At 45.1% G+C, this 25,790-nt stretch overlaps 1 protein-coding gene across 1 annotated transcript in view; it reads left to right on the top strand.

Moving 5' to 3' along the window:
• The window catches only part of sntg1 (syntrophin, gamma 1), a 226,029-nt gene that overhangs the window by 113,742 nt on the left and 86,497 nt on the right, over window positions 1-25,790 (top strand). Inside the window, exons 11-12 of the mRNA XM_041190296.1 lie at window positions 3,234-3,363; window positions 12,039-12,077. Of these exons, the coding sequence (XP_041046230.1) occupies window positions 3,234-3,363; window positions 12,039-12,077 (169 nt within the window). The remainder of the gene's footprint in view (window positions 1-3,233; window positions 3,364-12,038; window positions 12,078-25,790) is intronic.

Raw genomic sequence — 25,790 nt, 5'->3', positions numbered from 1 at the left:
ACCCTATGATGGAAGGAAGGTCTTTGATGAAGCAGCTGAAGATGGTTAGGCCTACGACTGTACCCTGAGGAACTCCTGCAGTGATGTCCTGGATATTAGCTGATTGACTTTCAACAACCAGAGCCATCTTCCTTTGTGCTAGGTATGGCTCCAACAAGTGGAGAGTTTTCCCCCCAAGCCCCATTGACACCAGTTTTGCTAGGTCTCCTTTACGCCACACTTGATAAAATTGATATCAAGGGCAGTCAGTCTCACCTCACCTCTGCATTTCAACTATTTTGTCCATGTCTGAACCAAGGCTATAGTGAGGTCAGGAGCTGAGTGGCCCTGGCAGAATCCGAACTGTGTGTCAGTGAGCAGGTTATTGCTAAGCAAGTGCCACTTGATAACATTGTTGATGACCCCTTCCATCACTTTACTGCTGATTGAGAGTAGTTTAATGGGGCAGTAATTGGCCGGGTTGGATTTGTCCTGCTTTTTGTGTACAGGGCATACTTGGGCAATTTTCCACAAAGCTGGGAAGATGCCAGTGTTGAGGCTGTACTGGAACAGCTTGGCTAGGGGAGCAGCAAGTTCTGGAGCGCAAGTGCTCAATACTATTGCTGGAATATTGTCCGAGCCCATTGTCTATGCAGTATCCAGTGTCTTCAGCCATTTCTTGAAATCACATGGAGTGAATTGAATTGACTGAAGACCGGCATTGATGATGCGCTGGAACTCCAGAGGAGGCTGAGATGGATCATCCAATCGGCACTTCTTGCTGAAGATTGTTCAAATGCTTCAGCCTTATCTTTTGCACTGATGTGTGGGGCTCCTCCATCATTGAGGATGGGGATGTTTGTGGAGCCGCCTCCTCCAGTGAGTTGTTTAATTGTCCACCATCATTCAAGACTGGATGTGGCTGGACTGCAAAACTTAGATCTGATCCATTGGTTTGGGTATTGCTTAGCTCTATCTATTGTTTGCTGCTTACGCTGTTTGGCATGCAAGTAGTCCTGTGTTGTAGTTTCACCAGGTCGACACCTCATTTTTAGGTATGCCTGGTGCTGCTCCTGGCATTTCCTCCTGCACTCTTCATTGAACCAAGGTTGATCCCCTTGGCTTGGTGGTAATGGTAGAGTGGGGGATATGCCAGGCCATGAGGGTACAGATTGTGTTCGAGTACAATTCTGCAGCTGCTGATGGCCCACAGCGCCTAATGGATGTCCAGTGTTGAGTTGTTAGATTTGTTCAAAATCTGTCTGTTAGCAGGGCGGTAGTGTCACAAAACATGATGGACAGTGTCCTCAATGTGAAGTCAGGACTTTATTTCCATAAAGACTGTGCGGTGGTCACTCCTATTGATACTGTCATGGACAGATGCATCTGCAGCAGGCAGGTTGTTGAGGATGAGGTCAAGTATGTTTTTCCCTCTTGTTGGTTCCCTCACCACCTGCCACAGACCCAGTCTAGCAGCAATGTCCTTTTGGACTCAGCCGACTCAGTCTATAGCAGTGCTACCGAGCCACTCTTGGCGATGGACGTTGAAGTACCCCACCCAAAATGCATTTTGTGCCCTTGCCACCCTCAGTGCTTCCTCCAAGTGGTGTTCAATATGGAAGAGCACTGATTCATCATAGTAATCAGAAGAGGCTTCCGTGCACATGTTTGGCCTGAAGCCATGAGACTTCATGGGGTCTAGAGTCGATACTGAGGACTCCCAGGGCAATTTTCCCTATTCTGTATCCCATTGTGCTGCCATCTCTGTTGGGTCTGGCCTGCTGGTGGGATAGGACATACCCAGGGATGGTGATTATGGTGTCTGGGACATGATCTGTAAGGTATGATTCCGTGAGTATGATTATGTCAGGCGGTGGCTTGACTAGTCTGTGAGACAGCTCTCCCAATTTTGGCACTTGCTGCCAGATGTTAGTAAGGAGGATTTTGCAGAGTTAACAGGGCTGTGTTTGCCATTGTTGTTTCCTGTGCCTAGGTTGATGCCGGGTGGTCTGTCTGGTTTCATTCCTTTTAGTCTTTTTAGTGGTTTTTTTTAGCAACTAAGTGGCTTGCTCCGCCATTTCAGAGGGCATCAACCACATTGCTGTGGGTCTGGAGTCACATGTAGGCCAGACCAGAAAAGGATGGCAGATTTCCTTCCCTAAAGGGCATTAGTGAACCAGATGGGTTTTTACAACAATTGACAATGGTTTCATGGTCATCATTAGACTTTTAGTTCCAGATTTTTATTCAATTCAAATTTCAACAATCTGCCATGGTGGGATTTGAACCCGGGTCCCCAGAGCATTACCTGGGTCTCTGGATTACTAGACCAGTGACAATATCCTAAATAAAAAAGGGACGATTGAACAAATATTCTCTTCCAAGATTGCACAATGGCTAAAATTTTTCTCTTGATGTCGTGACCACAACTAGTATTCCTGGATCAGTGGTCCTTAGTTGTGTACTGTGGGCCATATCTCTGCATGCATGAATAAATCTTACTGCTGGCCAGACAGATGTAATAGTCCCACTGCAACATGAAAAGAGGCATGAGGAACTTTAATGGGACAGTAAAACCCTGACAGTGAACAAATTTACATGCATTTGTGGACCTAGGCATTAGCAGAGCCTAAAGTGCATGAGTGAGCACCTCTAGGCCCGCTCACGCCATTGCTTTTGACCTATTACTGCACTTCCTCAACCTATTGCGACTTTTCTGCAGGTGGTCCTGGAAACAGCAGGAAAAGGGGTATATGGACGGGAAGTCTGGAAACTTGAGCCCCACCTCCGCATCATGAACAGAAATTAGCTGCAGATCCAGTGGAGATGAGAAGCCCGGGCCAGGGTGTGGAGTCAGTTGTCATTCTCAGTGTTACATCATCACACCATTTCTGTTGCAGTCCCTTTGATTTTGGGTGGGATCACAGAAGAATGTCCAGTCCACTGTGTCAGCAGACTGAGCAAACAGCAGTATATCTGTGATGAATTCTGTCAAAATTACCTTTCACACCATTGATAGTTAGTTTCAGACTAACATCGAAAAAGCACTGATGTTTTTCAATGTCCTATGTTGGAGTTAAATCAGACCTAATAGAAGGGGTTGGGGTAGAGAGGGTTAGAGTGGTGGACAAGAGTCCTGTCCTGTGGGAACTTCAACCCAAAGACAAAGTTTGGGGGCCAGTGACTCTAAACCTTTGGTTGCAGTTTAATATTGGATAACGTTTCTATTCACATATTTTCTGGCATATTTTTAGGCAAAATGCATTTCAAGTAATTGCTGTGGATGGAGTGTGCAGTGGTGTTATTCAATGTCTCACTGCTGAAGATTGTATAGATTGGCTACAAGCACTGGCAATTAATATATCCAACCTTACCAAGCACAATGTAAGTATGGATGTCTGCACTTAAGAAAAAAATCAAAGTTTTAGCCTTCCATCTCAGCAAGCCAGTGGTTTACTCTATGTCACTTATGTTGTTTGTCAATTAAGACATAAAAGGTTAACCATTGAAAAAAAATCTGTCCACATTTAGCAATGACAAAAGGATGATGAATGAACCATTGGCACATATGTTTCTAAGATATTCATGAGTTTTGACAAGCTTTAGTTATAATTACTGCAAGTGAGAGTACTGCACTAAAGAGCATTTGCATGGTAATTTCACATTTAAATTATAATGTTCAATTAATATAATAGCGTATTTAATTACATCCTTAAAATCACCTTGTTTAATATTTGATTGCGGTGCTGATCTGATTCTGATATTGTTCCCAATAATAGCTGTGGATTTAAAGAACGGGAGAGCACAAATTTTATGCAGGCATCTTACAACCATGAGCTGAGTTGTTTCCCCACAATATTACTTCAGAAGAATGAACCTTTCACTCCTCACCACCGACCCCCCTGAACCCCCATGCCTCCCACCCCGCCACCCCCCCCCACCATCCCTTTCCCTTTCCCTCACCTCTCCATCCACATAGAATGGGCGGAATGTATTTGCCCTGGTATGGATCCAGCAGGTGGATCCGGGGAGATGAATTCCTATGATCCCCGTGCACCCATCCTAAGTCTAAAGGTATAATTTATTTTTTTTTTTGTATTCATGGGATGTGGGCTTCACTGGCTAGGCCAGCATTTATTGCCGATCCTTAACTGTCCTTGAGAAGGTGGTGGTGAGCTACCTTCTTGAACCGCTGCAGACCATGTGTTGTAGGTACACCCACAGTGCTGTTAGAGAGGGAGTTTGAGGATTTTGACCCAGTGACAGTGAAGGAACGGCGATATGTTTCCAAGTCAGGATGGTGAGTGGCTTGCAGGGGAACTTCCAGGTAGTGGTGTTATATGTTGATGAGCTAAAACGATAAACAAGAAATATTATCTTCCCACCACTTTGGGTTGGTATTGCCATCTCACATCCTCCCTGCTGGCGGAATAATTTGGGTCTTTGATCCTGAAGTTGGAGATCTGGCATGTGGTACCTCTTGCACAATTCAATGCACCCATTCCTCTCACTCTCCATTCCCCTGGTCAGCTTTAAATTCCACTCAATGCAACTCTTTGATTTTACACAAGCTATCTGTATTACCTGTAGAGATCACTGCGTGATGTCTCAATTCTGTTTGATAAAGCTAACTCTTAAAGATCATCAAGAATATCAATTTGAACAATCTTAATCCAGTTCATGTCTAATCCACAACATTTAACTGCCTAAACAGAGCTTTAATTGAAATATATTTGACAACATTGGTCTGAGATGTCACATTGCACACGCTAATGCAATAGAAAATGTTCTTTAAGATTGCCATTTGGTCAATTGCATTCTAAATGCCTCCATGTCATATCTGATTTGTGGATTGGGAATACTTAATATTTCCACTGAGCAGAAGTTTAAAAAAAAAAATCAATTTCCAGAACTGTAAACCTGCAGCGAGGAGATTGAAAACAAATGTTTTATTACAAAATTGATATTATACAAATTATTTTACCAGGTACTCCCTGAAGCATCAGTTATACAACACATTTTTCATCAGCTTATTGTATTTACAGATGGCAGCAATGCAAAATCTGTAGTACATCTGTAGTTTGAGCAAACCTGAGAGTGATTAATTTATTAAAAAAGTGTGAGACTATCTTTCATGATGTTCCCACCTAATTTATCCATTTGGACCAGCATTAATGTCACTCAAAATGTCCCAGAGCATAAATTGAACATTAAAATGAAACACAGTATAAAATTTCCTGTCTGGAATGTATATCTGGATGTTCCATATTTAGTGGAGCACTTAAGAAGCCATATTATTCTTTTTCTAACTTATAAGTCTTTTGGTACAGTTTTATTGCAGTCTTTTTGCCTTTCATACTAATAAACCTATTTTTGAAGTTATTTTTAGGATCTTTTTTGCAACAGGAGAGTAAAGAATGTAAACATAGGGCAGAATGTTACATTCAGCGTGCAGGCAGAACGCCGGAACGTAAAATGCCGCGCGATGACGTTGGGGCATCCGTCCCAACGTCACCGCACACCCTCCTGATATTTTGCTAGGTGGGTGCACTATGAGGACGGAAGCATGCCTCCCCCGTTGCCCCCAGTTCCTTCATTTCGCTTCAGAGCTGCTTTGACAGAAGTAACAGGCTTCAGTTCAGGACGCGGGAGGAATCATAACACTTGGGGCCTTCCAGGTATCAGACAGCCTTCCCTTACCCTGGGAATTGTGATTGTAATCTCTGCTGGAGGCACCTCCTCTGAGGAGGAAGAGAGAGCCAGAAGGGGGAGGAGGCCAGGTGTCCCTATTCAGCCTCCAGGGGAGCGACCTGTGGGAGGACAGGCGCAGGCACAAGGGGCACGGGGCCAACAGGAAGTTCAAGGTGGAAGAGGCCGCAGAAGACGCCACTATACTGCTGCCAGAGTTTACAAGCAGCGATGTAGTTACCTCAATATGTTTAAGATGCAGTGCCAAAGGAGGCTTCGCCTCTCAAGGGAGACCGTGACCTCCATCTGTCAGATGACCAGCCCTGAGATCAGCTCCAACAGTGTGGGTGGACACCCTATGCCAGCGGTGCTGGTCACAGTGGCCCTCAACTTCTATGCCTCTGGCTCTTTCCAGGTGTCAGTGGGTGATCTTTGTGGAGTCTCCCAATCAGCTCTCCACTGTTGTGTCAAGCTGGTGACAGACGTTCTGTTCAGGCGTGCATTGACTTTCATTCATTACCGCATGGACGAGGCCAACCAGGCAGAGCGAGCCAGAGGCTTTGCAGTGATTGCTGGCTTCCCCCGTGTCCAGGGTGCTATAGACTGCACACATGTGGCTATCAAGGCACCAGCGGGTGAGCCCGGAGCCTTCGTCAACAGGAAGGGCTTCCACTCCATGAATGTGCAGATAGTGTGTGATCACAGGATGCAGATTCTACAAGTCTGTGCAAGGGACCCAGGCAGCTTCCATGACACTTACATCCTCAGACACTCCCAGGTGCCAAGGCTCTTCAGTGCTCCAGCCTGGCTGGATGGATGGCTGCTGGGCGACAAGGGCTATCTCCTCAAAAGGTGGCTGATGACGCCTCTCTGCCACCCAAGAATAGAGGCCAAGCAGCAGTACAATAGGAGCCATGCCTCCACAAGGGTTGTGATAAAGAGAACCATTGGTCTTCTCAAGATGTGCTTCCGATGCCTGGACCATTCGGGGTGCACTGCAATACTCCCCTGATTGTGTGTCACTGATAGTGGTTGCATGCTGCACTCTCCACAATCTGGCACTGGAAAGGGGGGACGCATTAGAGGAGGAAGATGTTGACGCAGCTGCTCTTGCAGCAGACGATGAGTCCAGTATTGAGTCCGAGGATGAAGACGGTCAGGAAAACGCTAAGGGGATAGACGCTGACCCGGGCAACCTCCAGGGAGGCAGAGATGCCTGGGAGGCTTTGATCCAGTGCTCCTTCAGCTAGCCTACCAAAGATGAGCAACCACCTCATGCCAGGGCTGCAGGCTCCATACTCGATACCTGACAGGAACATTTGCTTGGTGAACAACATGCACTGTGTGCCTTTTCAATAAAGTTCAATGACAAACAAGTCACTCATAAAATCATGGGTTACCCTGCGCCTGCAGAACTAATGAGCACCCAGACGCTTGTTGAACACAAACACATTTAATGCTGTGGTACCTGGCATAAATAACACAAATCAAATGGAATGGTGTTCTCCATCACACCTACTAATAATTAACATAAAAGTGGGAGAAAAACTATCACCAGTGATAAGCCCGTGTTGTGTATAAGGTGCTTTAACTTTTCGATCATGGGTGCTACGTCTAGGTGCTCCCCCCTTGCTGGCACTGGCATTGGAGACAGTCTGCTCACTCTGCTGTCCTGTTGACCTTGATGACCTTGGTGGGCATCCTCTGGCACATGGAGCCTGTGCTGGCCCCGCCTGGGAGGGAGAGGCCAGTGCCAAGGTTGGCAACCCCTCCAGTCGCTGCTGCATCATTGGATGCCATGGTCACTGGCAGAGGGGCAGAGGAGCTGCTGCCGTCACCCAGAGTGCCCTGAGAGGAGCCCACAGGGACAACAAGCAGTTTGTGCACCAGTGAGGTCGCTTTGGACCTCCCTGCTCACCACTGATGGATGGGCACCTAGCTGGTATATGGGTTCCAATCCATCTCCCACACTGACAGTGACCACCTGAGGTCATTGCTGGTGTGAGGGCTTGCAGGTCTGAGCACATCCATAGGCACCCCGATTCTGCTCCCGGAGGAGCCTCTCCACGCGAGTCACCACTCTCTCCATGGAGGAGGCATTGTGCTCGGCCCTGAGGGTCATTGCATTGCTCATGCTCTGCATGGACTCCTCCACAATGGAAACCATGGCACGCATTCCCTCATGTATTTCTACCAGATCCTCCCGCATACCTAGCTGGACATCCAGCATCTGCTGCTTCAGAGACAATTCCAGAGGCACATCACCAGACACCGACTGAGCATGTTCCTGGTCCCCAGCAGCCCTCTGACTGCCGGCGCCCTGGGCACTCTCTGCCTCCGCCTGCACCTCGCGCAAGTATGAAATGCCCTCACCGCTGTGCACCAAGGTACTATCTGCTGATATAATGCCCACCCCAAGGGCACCCCAACCTCACCACGGCTGGTATCTGCGCTGGTGCCTGCCTGGCTGAGGGTGTGACACTGGTGTGTTTCTGTGGTCGGTGCCCTCTGGGGTGAGCGGCGGGCCTTCAGGCTCCTGACCTCAATGGACTCCTGGAAGAACAAGGACATGTGATTAGTTGAAGTCATTCCACTGTTACTGTGCATGCCTGGCACCCAGATCAGCGTGCCCTTGTCTTTCCATTATCAATGGGGATTCCATGTTCGAGGCTTACATCAATATAGAGACAACAGGGAATGGTTGCTATTACAGACATTCTGACCTCAGTGCACTGCACTCTTACCTCCCTGTGGCACCCCAACCTCACCACGGCTGGTTGACCTAGGCACATGGCACCTCTACAGCTCCAAGGCCTCCTGCTCATATGTATTCAGGGTTAGAATGTGGGGCGATCCTCTGCCAGTCCGCAACCTTTCTGCATTGTTACAGGATGTCTTTTCCTGAAAGGACAGAGGAGCATTGATTAGTCCACCCTGTACCTGCAGCGCCATTGCAGCCTAGCCAACCCCACCTGAGGAACACCTCACAGGGCTCAGCCGATTCGTGACCCTGAAGCCGCTAGACATTCATTCCAAGCAGCCAGGGCTCACCTGCTTGCCCAGACGCTGCTTCATTGACATTTGCCACTCACACTCTAAGAACTCTGAGGTCCAGGTGGGTGGGTGGGTAGGTGTCCTGCTCCTAACTGCTATGCTAAGTGACCCATGCTAACACGGCACTCATCCTTCCCGATCACAGGAAATCATTGAACCACTTACAGCACTGCGCCCATGTGCACCTCACCACATCATGGGAGCTCATCCTGAATGCCACCTCCTCCCGGGCATATTTAGTGAAGTGAGGGGGCCTCCTCCCATCCCTGGGGACAAGTATATTTCTGCTGCTGCCACCTCCTCCAGGAGGGCAGCGAGACACTCGTCAGAAAAACGCGGGGCCGACTGCCCCGGCCACCTGCCCTCCCGCCTGCCGTGTTCAGCACTGAGGTGCTCCATTCCGAGGGTCCTCTGATTCACTCGCAGCCTTCGCATGGCTGCCGCGGCTGCTTTTAAATTGGCGACCCGGCGGACATTGAGCTCCTGCCCCCGCCCACCCCCTCTCGTTGATGCCACTGTCATGTATTATGCTGGGCGGGCCTTAATTGGCCCACCCACGTAAAATGGCGGTGCAGAGCCAATTGCGGGCAGCAGTCAGGTTCCCGTCCGCTCCCGCCAAGCCCGCCCAACAAATGCAAAATCTTGGCCATAAAGAAATAAATGCCTGCAAAATTACTGAAAAGCTGACTGTAATTGAGGTTTCAGCATAGGAGTTTGTAAAAAAAAGGAGGGGCCATATAAAGTTCCATGAGTGCTGTGGGAGCAACAAAACGTCTAACTATAATCTGCAAAGCCCCTTGACGATTGCTGAGTCAAGTTGAAATAAATGATGGGAGTTAGTTTTAAAGTACCCCAAGTACGTATTCCACAATTGTACAGGCATTGGATGAAAGGAGGCATGCTAGGGAGGTCAGTAGGCATCAGAGTCAAACTACTTTTAGACATCAGATGCCAATAGTCACACCTAACACGCTTTCTGGAAGTTTCAGATCATCATTCAGCCAATTGTACATCACTTCAACTGGTCCCATACATACAGCAATGCCATCTCACCAATGCCTTTTGCCGTTCTGACTCTGTCACCTTCCATATTGTCATAGGAATCATCTTCAGTATCATCAAATTGATGCATTGTTCAGCATGGCCTGTACTTCAAACCTGCTTACCTACTGAAAAGAACCAAGTGCCCACATTAGCATTTCCTAAAGAAGAATGAATTTTTGATGGCAACCATGCAGCCATATCAGCATCACATTTCTCTTCCTCTTCTGGCATGGTCATACTCTCCTCTCCACCTGAGCACTCAGTGCTACCTCCTCACTCTCACATCGGGATATGTGCAGCTGTGCTCAGGTTTGCAAATGAAAAATATGAGTGCTGTGAGGTGCAGTCTTTTTTGGGCCGCTGCTGGGCAATGCTGACAGGCTTCTTTCCGAGGCCTACAATGACACAAATTGAATAAAAATTAGAAAGCTGGGTCCAGGACACATATTCTATTGGTGTATTTTGTAAGATACTGTGCTTGATGTTTGGGTGCTTGTGCATAGCTTGTGTAAGAATAGGTGAGAAGGCAGACAAAACGTAAGATCTGCATTTTTTTATTCTTTCAAGGGATGTGGGTGGTGCCCACAGAGCCAGCATTTTGTAGACAGGACATACCTGAGCAATTTTCAACAGTGTTGGGTAAATCTCAGGGCTGCAGCTGTACTGGAACAGCTTGGTAAGTGGCACAGCTAATTCTGGAGCAAAAGTCTTCAGTATTGTTGCCAGAATGTCGTTAGGGCCAATATCCAGTGGCTTCACCCATTTCTTGATATCAAGTAGAATTAATCGAATTGGCTGAAGACTGGCAGCTGTGATGCTGGCGACCTCTGGAGGAGGCCGAGATGGATCATCTACTCGGCACTTCTGGCTGAAGATGGTTGCAAATGTTTCTGCCTTATCTTTTGCATTGATATGTTGGGATCCTACATTATTGAGGATGGAGGTGTTTGTGGAGCCTCTTCCCCCTGTTAGTTGTGTCAAGAACATATCCTTTTAATTTTTCTCTATTTCTGGCTGCAGTTTGAAAGACATGTTTATTGGAACAGGTTGAGAGATATATACAATGTTGCAGTCCTGGAACAGAGATTGCCAAAAAAGACAGGATGGTGCTGGAAAGGAGCCCTGGACCAAGGGAGCTGCCTGACAACAGCATTTTAATTGGCTCCTGCCCAGGTGACCAGGGTTTGTGTGAGAACTGTGCAGCAGAATAACTCCTAGCCTGCAAAGAGAAAACACCTCATTTCTCTGTAACCTGCCCTCTTTCTGAGAAAACTCTGTATAAAGGAAAAGGGGAAAACCATTGTTAGAGGCATTGAAAAGTAAGCTCTCAACCAGTGAACTAAAGACTGAAAGTGCTGGAAGACTACCTTGTGTCATCAACAAAGAACTGCAAGGAATTTGGAAGACATCAATCAAAATCAACCCATCAAATCCTGTAATGCAGATTGGTATTTTATCCCACCCTTAAAGTAAGAGTGTGTGTGTGTGTGTGTGTGTGTGTTGTTAATAAACAGTTATTTACTTGTTAAGTTTACAAACCTGGTGCTTGTATTCTGCTAATCCAAATTAAACTGGTGGTTTGGTCAAACTTTTCACATTTGTCACGACTTGGGGAACAGTGGGACTTGACATTACAGTGCATTATCCCCAGTGAATCATGACAGTTGCTTAGCTGTTTTCCACCATTCACTGCTGGTGTGACAGGACTACAGAGCTTTGATCTGCTCCGTTGATTCTGGGATTTCTTAGTTCAGTCTATCGAGCTTTGGAATTGGGAGAAGCCTGTTTATTCCCATAAAGTAATTTGACTTCTGTCAAGAGAGTCAATTGTTAATAAGCTCTGAACTATCTTTCAATTTGGGTCTGTTGTATCTCTTGTATCATTTACTTTTCTTGTTCAGCAGTCTTAAGATATTGTAAACTGATGGGAGTTACAGTAATAGACACGTGACCATTTACAACTCATCTTGTGTGTTAGTAAGTGATCTTGCATCAAGCAGGTAGGTTATATTGCAATAGTTTTATGCATCAAGCACTTTGAAGATGTTCCAATCCTTTCAGTTATAAATTAGAATTTGAACATGTCCCTACCTTAGATCTAGGCATTAATGATATGCATAGATGAATAGATTTTAAATGGTGTTACAATGTTACAAACCAGAACAATAATGTAAATATTATATTTGTACAAGCTTCAATTCATAAGTTTCTCTTTTCTTCACTTTGCTACCTTGTTCACAAATTAATAACTCTAATTCAATATTTTCCCTCAGATTAAAAAGATAAACAGGAATTTTCCTGTAAACCAACAGGTAAGTTGGAACTTCTAATAAAATCACATTGCCATATTTTTCCGCCAGATTCACTACATTTTGAATGTGTTTTTATCTTTGGAATAAAATATCCTTGAAATAAAGGCTAATGAATGATCCCTTAGGTAGATTAATTACTAATGAAATTATTATCATTATTATTAATGAGGTTGTTCAGGAGTTCATCAACTTGTACTCTGCCGCCAAGTAAACCTTTGGGTGCTGAATATTTTCTGCTGCTTTAAGTACATTACATTTATATCCTTTGGTGAGTATAAACCCACATGGAACAAAAATTGGGCAGAATTTGTTCTTTTGATTCAGATTCAGTGAATCCTCCATTCAAGTTCTCTCAATAAAAAGTTCAAATTTAACAAGGGAGTGTACAATTCTATTCAAAGAGAACTCAATTTTGAGTGAAACGGCTAAGAAATTAAAGATAAGGTCTAATGGAGATTAAATGTGACCAAATATATAGATGCATAGTATTTGTAAATGTGTATAGAGAGAGTGTTTCATTAACAAAGGCAGAAAAGGTAAAAGGTAGTAATGTGGGATTATTGGCTAAGAGGATGCTGCCAACAAGTCTTATTGAATGTGTAAGTACAAGGCTGCATTTTGAGGCTGTTTGACTATAGAGCGAACTAAGTTATTCAAACCTTGTATAGATAATTGAGGATGGAGCATCAGCCAATCTTGAGCAGCTTACCTTCTAAAGAACATTGATGTTTTAGTGAAGGTTTAAGGAAGAGATAAAAGGAGGACTCCAGTGCAGGCTCACTGTTACAAAGACTTTCACAGGGATGAATTTCCTTCAGACGAAAAAGAAGATGAGGATCAAACATGTGAATTAGGAGCAGGAGTAGGCCACTCAGCTCCTTGAGCCTGCTCCACCATGCAATAAGACCATTGCTGATCTGATTGTAACTTCCGGCCTACTCTGATAACATTTCACCCCCTAGTTTATCAAGAATCTATCTAGCTCTGCTTTAAAAATATTCAAAGATTCTGCTTCCACCACCTTTTGAGGAAGAGAGTTCCAAACAATCATCACCATCGGAGAGAAAACGTTTCTCTTCATCTCATTCTTAAATGGGCGACCCCATATTTTTAAAGAGTGGTCCCTAGTTCTAGATTCTCCCAGAAGAGAGAACATCCTCTCCACATACACCTTGTCAAGCCCCCTCAGGAACTTATATGTTTCAATCAAGTCACCTCTTACTCTTCTAAACTCTAGCACATACAAACCTATCCTGTCCACTCTTTCTTCGTAAGACAACCCGTCCATTTTTGATATTAGTTTAATAAACCTTCGCTGAAATGCTTTCCTTAAATAAGGTGACCAGTACTGTGCACAGTACTCCAGCTGTGGTCTCACCAGTGTTTTGTACAACTGAAGCATAACCTCCCTAGTTTTATATTCAATTCCCCTCACAATAAACAATAACATTCTATTAGCTTTCCTAATTACTTGCTGTGTCTACAAGGCATAAGTCAGGAGTGTGATGGAATACTTTCCTATTGCCTGGATGAGTACAGCTCCAACAATACTCAAGAAGCTTGACATCATCCAGGACAAAACAGTCCACCTGATCAGCACCGCATCCACAAACATTCACTCCCTCCACCACTGAAAAACAGTAGCAGCAGTGTGTACCATCTACAAGATGCACTGCAGGAACTCATCAAGCCTTCCCAGACAGCACTTTCCAAAACCACAACCTCTACCGTCTAGAAGGACAAGGGCAGCAGGTACATGGGAACACCACCAACTGCAAGTTCCCCTCCAAAGCATTCACCATCCTGACTTGGAAATATATCGCCGTTCCTTCACTGTCACTTGGTCAAAATCCTGGAACACCCCTCTCTAATGGCATTGTCGGTGTGACAACACCACATGGACTGCAGTGGTTCAAGTAGGCAGCTCACCACCATCTTCTGAAAGGCAATTAGGGATGGGCAATAAATGCTGGCCTAGCTAGCGATGCCCACATCCCATGAATGAATTTTTTTTAAAAATCTGCCCATTAGCCTTTTTTGATTCATGACAATACCCAGATCCCTCTGCATCTCAGAGCTCTACAATCGCTTGCCATTTAGATAATATGCTTCTTTTTAATTCCTCCTGCCAAAATGGACAATTTCACATTTCCCCAGATTATACTCCACTTGCCAGATCATTGCCCACTCACTTGACCTATCTATATCCCTTTGTAGTCTCTTCGTGTCCTCTTCACAGCTTACTTTCCTACCTGGCGTAGTGTCATCAGCAAATTTAGCAACCATACCTTCGGTCCCTTCGCCCAAGTCATTTATATAAGTTGTAAAAAGTTGAGGCCCCAGTGCTAATCCCTGCAGCAAACCACTTGTGACATCCTGCTAACCAAAAAAAGACCCATTTATGCCTATTCTGTTTCCTGTTAGCTAGCCAATATTCTATTCATGCTGATATGTTACCACCTGCAACAGGAGCTTTTGTATTCAGCAATAACCTTTGATGGGGCACCTTATCAAATGCCTTCTGGTAATCCAAGTACAGTATATCCACTGGTTTCCCTTTACCCACAGCACATGTGGCTCCTTTAAAGAACACCAGTAAACTGGTTAAACATGATTTCCCTTGCACAAAACCATGTTGACTCTGCCTGATTGCCTTGAATTTTTTCAAGTGCCCTGCCATAGCTTCTTTAATAATATCTTCTAACATTTTTTCTATGACAGATGTTAAGTTAACTGGCCTGTAGTTTCCTGCTTTAAATCTCCCTCCCTTTTTGAATAAAGAAGTTACATTTGCTATTTTCCAATCTAATGGAACCTTCTGGGAATCTAGGAAATTTTGTAAAATTAAAACCAACGCATCAACTATCTCAATAGCCACTTCTTTTAAGACCTTAGAATGAAATCCATTAGGATCTGGAGATTTGTCAGCCTGCAGCTCCAACAATTCGCTAAGTACCACTTAAAACTTCCCTGGTGACTATCATTTTCCTGAGTTCTTTCCAATCCCTGAGTTACAGCTATTTCTGGGATATTACTTGTATCCTCTATAGTGAAGACCGATGTAAAATATCTGTTCAATTCATCTGTCATATCCTCATTTTCCATTATTAATTCCACAGACTCATTTTCTATAGGGTCAATGCTCACTTTGTTAATTCTTTTCTTATTTAAATATCTAATGAACATCGGACTATCCATCTTTATATTTACAGCCAGCTTTCTCTTGTACTGTAATGTTTCCCTCTTTATTAATGTTTTTATCATACTTTACTGTCCTTTATATTATGTCCAATCTTCCGACCTCCCACCTGTCTTTGCACAATTATATGCTTTGACTTTAGGTTTGATACTGTCTTTAACTTTTTTAGTTAACCTCCCCTTGGAATTTTTCTTTCTTGTTGGAATGTATCTATTCTGTGTTTTTTGAAATACCCCTTTAAACATCTACCACTGCATCTGTATTGAACTATCCCTTAACCTCATTTGCCAGTTCACTTCAGCTAGCTGTTTTCATGCTCTCATGATATACAAAAAAGCCTGCTGGGACATAAAGATAGAAGGCATAGTCTAAAAAAAAACAAAGTTGCAACAGAGGCAAGAGATTAGAATTATTTTCTCCCTCCAGGTAGTGAGTCTGATGGACAGAAACCCAGTAAAGGTCCAAACGGTTTGTTGGTGAACTCCTTCACACCAAAACTGGATCTGACCAGAAATATGATCAAAGGTTCAAGGTCAAACTGCAGAGCTCTATTAGACGAGATAATAAAAGACGTTGTGGAATGCAATCGTTACTGCTACAACCAAGAAAAAGTCATTTGTGGAAAACTACTGTCCAGTGTTGAATAGAGGAGAAATTTGAATGCTTAAGTACTTTGGAGCTTTACTTCGTTCACCGCAGGGATCAATGTGAAATTATGCAGACTTTTCCCTCAGTTAACGAAATAAGTGGGTTGAAATTCATGAAAGACTAAAATGTATACGGTCATTGAAAGGACTATGATTAATAGGGAGCAACTCATCTTTCCTGTTTTCTTCCATTATTAAGGTATTTTGACTTCCAATTGCTCAATGCAACTCATTGATCTGTTTGTTATAGTATTTTTATTCATTTAATTATAATATTGATATACTGTCAGCATTTGTGCAAAAGCCATCAGTTTTATCTAGTGTAAATGGCCTGTGATTTTACAGAATGACACATTTAGAATAGTGTTTTATGTTCTTCTTGGGAGAACACTATTACAATTCTAAATCAAAATATGGTTTTAAACAAAGGTATTGATCAAATCCTCTAGTTATACCTATTATGTAAGATTTACGTTCCAGAACCTTTATTAAGATGAGTTGTAAGCAGTTTCAGTACTTAGCTGTGGAAGTTTAAGGAGAAGAACATTCTTGGAGGAATACTTTTTTAGTAAAGTACTCCCCTGATATGTTTTAAAAATACAGTTATGAAAATATTTTTTGTCTTTGAAAAAAAAGCAGATTATTCTGCCCTGATGGAGGTGTGTATTTCAAGGAGAAACAGCATCCTCGAGTAAATTTACAATATGTCTGAGCAGCTCTGGATCTATAAAATCCTGGAAAGATATGCTACAAAAGAAGTAGCATCAGGATCAAGGTTCACTCTTAAAATAGTTTTAAAATTGTGTATTTTTTGGATCGGATTATAAGGGACTTTTTAAAAAAATTATCCTTTCCTGGGATATGAGTGTCACTGGTAAGGACAACATTTGTTGCCCATCTCTAATTGCCTTTAAATTGAGTGAGTTGCTAGGCCATATCAGGGGTCAGTTATGGGTCAACCACATTGTTATGGACCTGCAGTCACATTAAGGCCAGACCAGGTAAGGATGGCAGATTTCCTTCCCTAAAGGGTATTAGTGATCTAGATGGGGTTTTTACAACAATCAATGATAGTTTCATGGTCAAAATTGGCTTTCAATTCTAGATTTTATGAATTGAACACAAATTCCGCCAGCTGCTGAGGTGGGCTTTGAATCCTTGTGCCCGGAGCATTACCCTGGGCCACTGGATTACTTGTCCAGTGACATTACCACTTGACCACTTTCTCCCCAGAATGCTTCACATTCTCAAAACTGACTCCTTTATCCCAACAGCAGAATTGTACTACAGCCAGAAAAAAGGTGGATCTATAATTCTGTCATTGTGATAAGGGTGTTAAGGTCCCAGCTGATGTTACTACCAGACATGTCAGATCCCAGACGGAACCTGGCTTGATAGATCCTAGCCTTTATTTTTTGTTTAGATACATGGAGAGTGGCTACTGAACAGAGTCACAGGAGTCAGCTGATGAACTTTTAACAAAAGAATAAAACATCATTTTTTAAGGAAGAAAAGATTAACTATACTGTCCTTCACCCACAACTATACCTTTATAGAAATATAAAGATTTGTAAAGATAACACAAGCTGCCAAAAGCTAACTTATGCTCTAATGTTCCCAGTAAGTACACAGTCCACGTAAGCCAATAGGCGACTTGTGGTCAGGCACAACACATTCTGTGACAGATGCCACCTCAAACAGATTCTACGGATCTCTTCTCAACTCCCTCCAGACGCTTGTCACACTGTGAGCCAACTGGTCTCATTGAACTCCATTTTTCACAGCAGGGTTTCCAATCTCCACTCTCAAAGAACTTGCTCTGGAATCTTCTCACAAATAACGCTTTATCGCAGATCCCTTCCACAAGGGTCCACCTCCAGTTTTGAACTCTCCTAGTGTCTCTCTCCCCCGGATTGCCACATGCATTCAAGCTTCCTCCCACACACTCTCGCTCACTGACTCAGCCATGCCAATAGAACACCACTGCTTCACACACTCAAAGTAAAGAGTTACAGACCTTCAGCTGTCTCCTTGGACCTTCTGGCTTTTGATACCTGTATTGCTTTAAATCTGTATCTTGCAGCTTTCTCCCTTTAAGCTTGAAGCTTGGAGCCTTCCTCTATGCTCCTTATTTTCACTTCCACAGACCAGAACTTTTTCCAGATTCCTGTCCTTGTCCTTTGACTAGACTGTTCTCTTGGGCCTTTCCTGTTCCATTCCCCTGGATTTGGGGACGTTCTTCTTTAGTTTCTGGAACCCATTTCGGAGGTTTCCTCACCTGCCCAGTGAATGAGAGCCCGCCCATCATCAAAACAGCATGTTTCCCGGCAGTGCATAAATAATGTGGTGGGTTTGGGACGATACGGCATAAAAACCTGCCATCACGGCAACGGGTAAAACGTCATTTTACTGCCCACTACAGCACTTAGTACAAATTTGGGATGATTCTGTCCTCAGTTTTATTGATACAGATATGGAAAGTCAACATGTTTCCTGTGATCAATACTAAATAATCACAAATGAATGTTGAGTACCTTTAATACGATCTCCACTTAATTTGTTCTTATATTTTTGCATCTCCAATCTCCCATATACCCATTACCTGCAGTGTTTTATGTCTGGGGCTATCCTCCTCCATTTGATTTATCAATAGTATTGCAGGCAGGGTCAGGACAGAATTGAAATCCTTGTACCTTTCCTTTACTGTCCGTAATCCATGTGGCTTGTGGAGAGGAAGATGTGTGTGTTTTATAGACCCTAGTGGTCAATTTGAATAGCCAACAGCAAGCTTTCATGGGTTTAAATAAAGAGGATTATTTATTCTAACATTCATCCCAACAGTCTAAATGCTATATTAATCACTCAGCACTCTCTCTCTTTCTCTCTCACACACACAGACACACACACACATACACACACTCCTGAGAAAATGTACAGTTAAAGAGAATAGGACACTTTTACAAGTTGTAAACAAAAGAATAGTGCATAGTTCACATGTCTGATTCATTGTAGGAACATGGGAATATATGAACAGGAGTAAGTTATTTGGCCTGTCATGTTTCCTCCATAATTCAAACAGATATGGCTGATCGTCTAGATCTATGCCATTTTCCCCCACTATCCCCTTATCCCTTGATGTTATTAATATCCAGAAATCTGTTGATTTCTGTCTTGAAAATGCTCAGTCATTAAGCTTCCCAGCCCTCTGAGGTAGTCGATTCCAAAGATTCACTACCCTCTGAATGAAGAAATTGCTCCTCATCTCCGTCTTAAATGGCCTGCCCCTTATTCTGAGAATATTCATAGGAGAACAATCATTGTGACCACAGTAAAGAAACAAGTCTTTTCCACTCTTGAATTGTGGTTGAGTTCAAAAATCTGGAGTCAGATATCAAGATTATTGTAGGATTCACTCGAAGAGACAAATGTTCAACAGGTTACCAGGTTAGGCACTTACAGTTTCCATATCAGGAGGTCCAATTTCTTTACAGGTGGGCTTGAATTTAGGTATCAGGCTGGGAGGCTTTTTTAAAAAAAGATGTAGCTGTCTCCAAGATTAAAAGGGCTTCGGTGTAACTGCCTTGGTCTACAGCTGATAGTCTTCAGTGCTGTCTTTTACAGACTGGTTGTTTCTCTCTCGTTCATGGGATAATAAAGGATTTTGGTTTCAAAAAGACTGCAACTCCTAGGTTTAATGATGCATTACTGGAACACTTTTTGGCCGCCATGAAAGCCCGCCACGATGTCCTGTACCCCTGCTCTGGTTGCAGAATGGGGAGCGGTGTGACCAATCAGGCTTGGGAGGAATTGGCAGTGGTGGCCAGGGCCAACACTCTTCAAAAGAGTGCGCAAGAGAATGAATGATCTTCTCTGTTCCACCAGGGTAAGTCACTCTTCTCATCACTCTCAACTCACACATTCACAGACCCATCACACATCCACAGGACCCTCACTCTCTGCCAGTACAAGGGACATCACCATTCACTCCCTCACACACACCTTCATTGTCCTCATCCCATCCATGGAGCCACTCACCACCCACACATGCCAGGGATGCTTATCATCTGGCCTGGTAGGGGTCCCACTTACTCTCTCTCCATCTGTATTCATGCAGGACAAGCTGGCACACAACAAGAGGGAGAGGTTGCAGACCGGTGGAGGAATGCCTGAAGTCAAAGTCCTCATGGACTTTGGAAACAGAGCCATCCAACTGGCCGGCGACAATCTGGACCATTCCTGTGCTGACAGTGAGGTCGGCAGTGTTCTGCCAAGTGAGGATCCAGCAGCGCAACATCCATCAGATAGCCATGCTATGAGTGAAGTGTCCTGTTTCACACACCACTGCCATGCCCTAATTATCTCTCCTTGTTTTCACAGGCACATTTGGGAAACAGCCAACTGAGTCCATGGCCCAGGGCTTCCAATCAAGCCCTGAAGAAACCTCTGAAGAGGAATCTGGAGGCACCCTCCTTGATGACAGTCACACCACTCATCCACACCCTCCACCAGCACAGAGACACACACCTCGGTTAGACCTATCTTTACAGTAGCCTCAGGATCACAGTCTGGTGAGCACATCGCATTGTTTGATCCACAGCAGGTGGCGGCAAGAACTTCCCAGGTGTCGAGCACCCGGAGGACTGCTGAAGGCCAGAAATTTTTTGACGAGCATCTGGACTCGGCCATGTCATAGTGGCTGGAGCTGCAAAGGCAAGCTTGGTAACATCAGGAAGGAATGTCTGCGGCACTCCTCAAATTGCAAGGCACGATGGAGGAGTCTGTCCACTTTCACTCTTAGGTGATAGCGCCAGCATGCCAATGCACTGAGGTGAACACTAGTAGGATGATGGTCGTCATGGAGACCTTGGTCCAGGACATTGCGCCTGCACTGCTGCGCGGGCTCAACTCCATCGCTGATGTCATAGTTAGCCTCCAACAATGTGTATGTGAGAGGGGAGCCAAGCAGCCCGATCTCATTCCAGCTACCCTCATCCTTAAAAAGTCCGCCAGGGACACTTGGGCACCCATAGGGAGAAGGATCAGCAGCTTTACCATATGGGGCCATCCGTCAGGGGACTCCAGCAGTGTCCAGCCCATCCGAATCCGGTGTTCATGTGACCTCAGCAGCTCCAGCTCCACAGGCCGAGGAGGATGCCACTGCCACACAGCAGGACCCTGAAAGCAGGCCGGAGCCCTCCAGAGGACGCCCACCAAGCTCATCACAGACAGGGCGTAGCAGTCAGCAGGTTGCCTCCACCCCTGCTGTGGATGGCCAGGGAGCACCAAGATGTAGTGGCAGGGTTAGAAAAGTTAAGAAGGTATAACTCTTTTGAGCCAAAACAAATAACCTAAATTAACAAATCAAAGGACAAATTAAAAGGCAGACTCTTAAAGGGAAACTGCAAAAACAAAAGACATTATTTAAAGGAAACTTACCAACATTAAATCAAAATGTGATTAAGGGAGTCGATAACACACTGCAGTCCCCACGGTGCCCACTGAGCGTGGAAGGCCTCGGTGGACAATGCACGCTCCCTCTCCGGGAACACCCAGACACAAACATAGCTGCAGAAGAGGGGCAGACAGTGGGGTTGGATGACCCCCTCGATTGCCCACTGCCTGGACCTGTTAATGGCCAATTTGGCCATCTCAGGTTCATGAGGAGGTCCTGCTCCCTCCCGGCTCCCCTCCGCACTGTGTGCCCGTAGATCAGGAGTGTGGGACTGAAGTGCAAACATCCTGGGCATGGGTGTTAATCACTTGCAAATACTGTTCACTATTGTCAATAAACTCCCAAGAATGTCTCCCTGCCAATGGGAGTGAGTAATGTTCTTGTCACTCAGATGAGATTAAAGGCAGTTGTCTTAGTCCAGGGCCTCTTCCCTGTGCATTGTGCAGCCTTCAGACCAAAGTGATGGTCCAGCCTCACTCCCTGGACACGTTACTGATGCCTGCACCTTGACTGTGCTTGTCATTGCTGCCAGAATGTTGTGGACAGGAGTCACAGAGTTCCATCGTTCTCTCTGTGTGCTCTCAGCTTTAAGGTGGGGCTGGCCGACATCTCTTCACCATCTCTGACCAGTCTCACTGCGCTCCTGAAGGGCTCAGGTGCTGAAGGCTGACAAAGGATCAGATGCTTTTAAAGTTTCATGGCTGTGTCTCTATGATATGACCCAGATCACAGAGCGCAAATGAGCTGCCCTCGGCCAGACAGGAGTCGGACATCCTCAGAGGCTATGTGAAGATCTATGGAATGTCCTCACTGCAAGTCATCATCATCTTCCTGCAATTGAGCAAACATTGGGGCCTCCACTGCGTCTCCATGACAGAAACATTCTCACAGAGGGTATGTGCGCTGCCCTAAGCCAGACTGGAGTCAAACATTCACAGATGCAATGTGAAGATTTATGTTGTCTCCTCACTGCATGCCATCTTCATCCTCCACAAATCTAGCAGCTATGAGGGCCTCTCGAACATGCCTGCATTGTCTAGCCAGTATGAAGGCCTCATTCCCATCATCATCACCTGTGAGGACCTCCTCAGCCTCATCCCTATCAGTCTCCTCCTCATCGGAGGAGACCTCTGGCTTCTGCATCTCTTCCTCATCAGCCCCTCTCCCCGTTGCAGCGCCAGGTTATAAAGGGTGCAGCAGATGACGATAATGCATGACACCCTCTGCGGACTGTATTGCAGGGCTCCACCAGACCAGTCCAGGCACTGGAATCTTATTTTCAGCATCCCAGTGCTCTGCTCTGCCAAGTTGCGGCATGCGTCTGAGGCTCCTGCATGGATGTTATCAGCCATGTCATCTGAAGGTAGCCCTTGTCCCCAAGCAGCCATCCCTGCAGCTTCTGTGGACCCTGGAAGACTTCAGGGATCCTTGACCAACTGAGAATGTAGGTATCGTGCACACTCCCTGGGAACCGTGCGCAGATCTGAAGGATGCATTTGTGGTGGTTGCACACCAGCTGCACATTCAGCAAGTGGAAGCCCTTGTAGTTGATGTAGTTGACTGCTGGTTGTGGCGGATGTCTGAGCTACGTGAGTGCAGTCGATGGCACCCTGCATCTGTGAGAAAGCTGAGATCTGGGCAAATCCAATCACTGTTGCATCCTGTCTGTCCTGGTCCTGGGCAAAATGCATAAAGTTGTGTGCCCTTGTGAAGATGGCATCCTTGACCTCATGGATTCATTTCTGGATGGAGGCTTATGATACCCCATAGAGCTTAGCTGTGGAGCCCTGAAAGGAGCCACTGGAGTAGAAATTGAGTGCCAATGTTAATTTCATGGCCACTGGCAGTGGATGCCCTCCATGACCTCTTGGCACCAAGTCCTGCAGTCGCTGGCAGATGTGACCGACTAGTTCCCTAGACATGTGCAGTCTTCGGCGACATTGGTTCTCGGTCATCTGCAGGAATGAAAGATGGCATCTATGGACCCTGGGTCTAGTTAGGCGCTGTCCAGCAATGACTCTCAGTGGCTCTTTGGCAGTGTGTGCGGGAGCCCCAGCTGCCCCTTCTTCCAGAGGATGCTGCTCCTCCCTTTGTGCAGCCAGGCATCTCTGTCAGTATCTTCTCCATCATCATCACTCTGTGCAAGCCACGAGGCATATAGCTAGTTCACCAGGCTGCATGATCCTGATGTACTCCTCCTGCAGAGTGAAAGAGAAAGACACGTGGGTTAGTATGGGTGTTCTAAGAACCTGTCTTGGTTAAGTCTGAAGGGCCCTTAATGTATCCCAGAGAGTGCTGACCACCACTTAGATGGCCAGAGTTTAGTGCGCTGCATGGCTGCCCGAAACCCCATGTAACTCTGCCCCACTCCACCTATTATCCGGTTGGCAGCAGCTTTGCCCATTGGACTGCATGCTGTGCTCCCAGCTCAGGTGCAGGCATCCTCCTAACCCACACTGCAAGGCTGCACTGTTAACTTGAACCATGGGGGAGACTGGTCCAAACTGGGATGATGACATTGCAAGGGACTGTGAGCACCTCCACCAGTAACTGCTCCATGGCCAGCTTTAGGAAGGAGATTGTACAATGTGTGCAGTCATCCAGCTGCTCTGCAGCCCACTAAAACACTCATTAGTTTGCAACTCTGGAGCACTTTGTGGCACTTTGAAGACTTTGCATTGCTTGAGTGGGCAGAGAGGCCACACTCAATCATATCAATGTGGCTGTGCCTGAATTGCCTCAGCTGCAGATCACTTTATACAAGGTTTCCCTAATGCGTGGCCGCTTCCCTCTCCCACTCCCCAACCTGCAAGCGCTCATGCGCTATCTTCAACCACAGGGCAGCCCTTGCCACGCCACCTCTCCCCCACCCCCCCAACGCGCCTCAACCTTGAGGTCCAACAGACAACCTGAGCAAGCACGCCGCGACATTACTGTGTGCTCACCTCTGAGTTGCCCTCAAATTGCAGCCCATCAAGTGCATGCCTTTTATATGCTGTTGTGAAACATGCCAGTGTGCAATTACACCATTGTGCACAGATAATCTGGTGGGGCGGGGGTGGGGGGGATGATTCCAGCGGGCTGGCCTTATAATGATATACTGATGTATTACAATGAGGTTCCCGACATCTGAGGGCAGGAAATAGGGCCCACCATTGGCAGGCAGAACAGACGATTGCAAACTAGCTTCACGATGTTGTGAAACCAATTTTTGGCCTTCTCGCCATATTGTCCACTCACGCCACCAAACATGCCTGACTGCTTGAAGTTATGAATAGGACATGTCTTCACTGGGCACGACAATAATGCAACAAACAGCGATCCCCAGAAAGATTCCTGTAGAACTTACTTTGCCACCATCCTCAAAACATCTATGGGCACCCTCCATCAAGCTATAGTTTTAATGCAGGTGAATATTCCTTCAGCCAGAAAAATCAAATTTTTCTTTGAAAATCACAGTTAAAGAGCTTTATCAAATGTGTTTGTAAATTCTCATAAATTGTGTTCATTGGAAAACTCTTCTAATTTAAATATCTCAACAAAAAAATATTGGGGCCTGCTTTCCTCGCCAGACCATCCCCTTTCATCTGTCTGAAGGGCACTCCCTCAATATGATATGAACCTGCTTATATTTCCAGGTTCAGACATCAGTATAGCTCCAAAACACAACAAGCACCAGCACAACACTTCTCAGGAGCTTGCACCAGAATTAGGGATAGAAATTACTGTGGGCCACAGGGCCATCTGGCTGCTGTCCAAAAAGACAAACTGAATGCACTTGACAGTTCCCACCCTTCCCTTTGTTGTAAGCTCTTCATGTTCAGCTACTCTCATAATTGGTGAACTGCCGACATAGAGCACGTTTTGCACTGACCGTTCATCAAATTAATTTTAAATTGGGCGCAAACACAAAATTGGCACAGGCCCTAGACCATTTCCTTTGAAGAGATATAGCACATGCACTGCCCGCTGCCTTCCTAATACTGACTTCACATACAAATTGCTTCCATTTTCTTGCCAGAACCTGTATCTTCAAAAATATATTTCCTTTCCCTTAAAAGCTGCAGTAGTCGTTCTCATAAGCAGTATTCAAATTTCTTCACTGCTTTTAATGTTAGATTTACTTGTCTAGAATTGCCTGCTTCATGTCTTGTTCGTGTGACCTTTCCTATGTCCTTGCTCATTTACAAGTATAGGTTAGATGTTAGCTAAAATTGAAGCCCATGGAAATGAAGGTAAATTATTGACCTAGTTAAGGATTTGGCTAGGGTGTAGAACACAAAGTGTAAGGATAATGGATATATACTTAAATTGGAAGGAAGCAACTAGTGCTGTCCCACAAGAATCTGTGCTGAGGCCAAAGCTAATATTTATTAATAACTTAGATAACAAAACAGAGAGTTATATATTCAAGT

This window comes from Carcharodon carcharias, chromosome 6 (assembly GCF_017639515.1).
Source record: "Carcharodon carcharias isolate sCarCar2 chromosome 6, sCarCar2.pri, whole genome shotgun sequence".
NCBI lineage: Eukaryota > Metazoa > Chordata > Chondrichthyes > Lamniformes > Lamnidae > Carcharodon > Carcharodon carcharias.
Note: the sequence above shows the minus strand (reverse complement) of the source record. Positions and strands in the feature narration are given on the sequence as shown.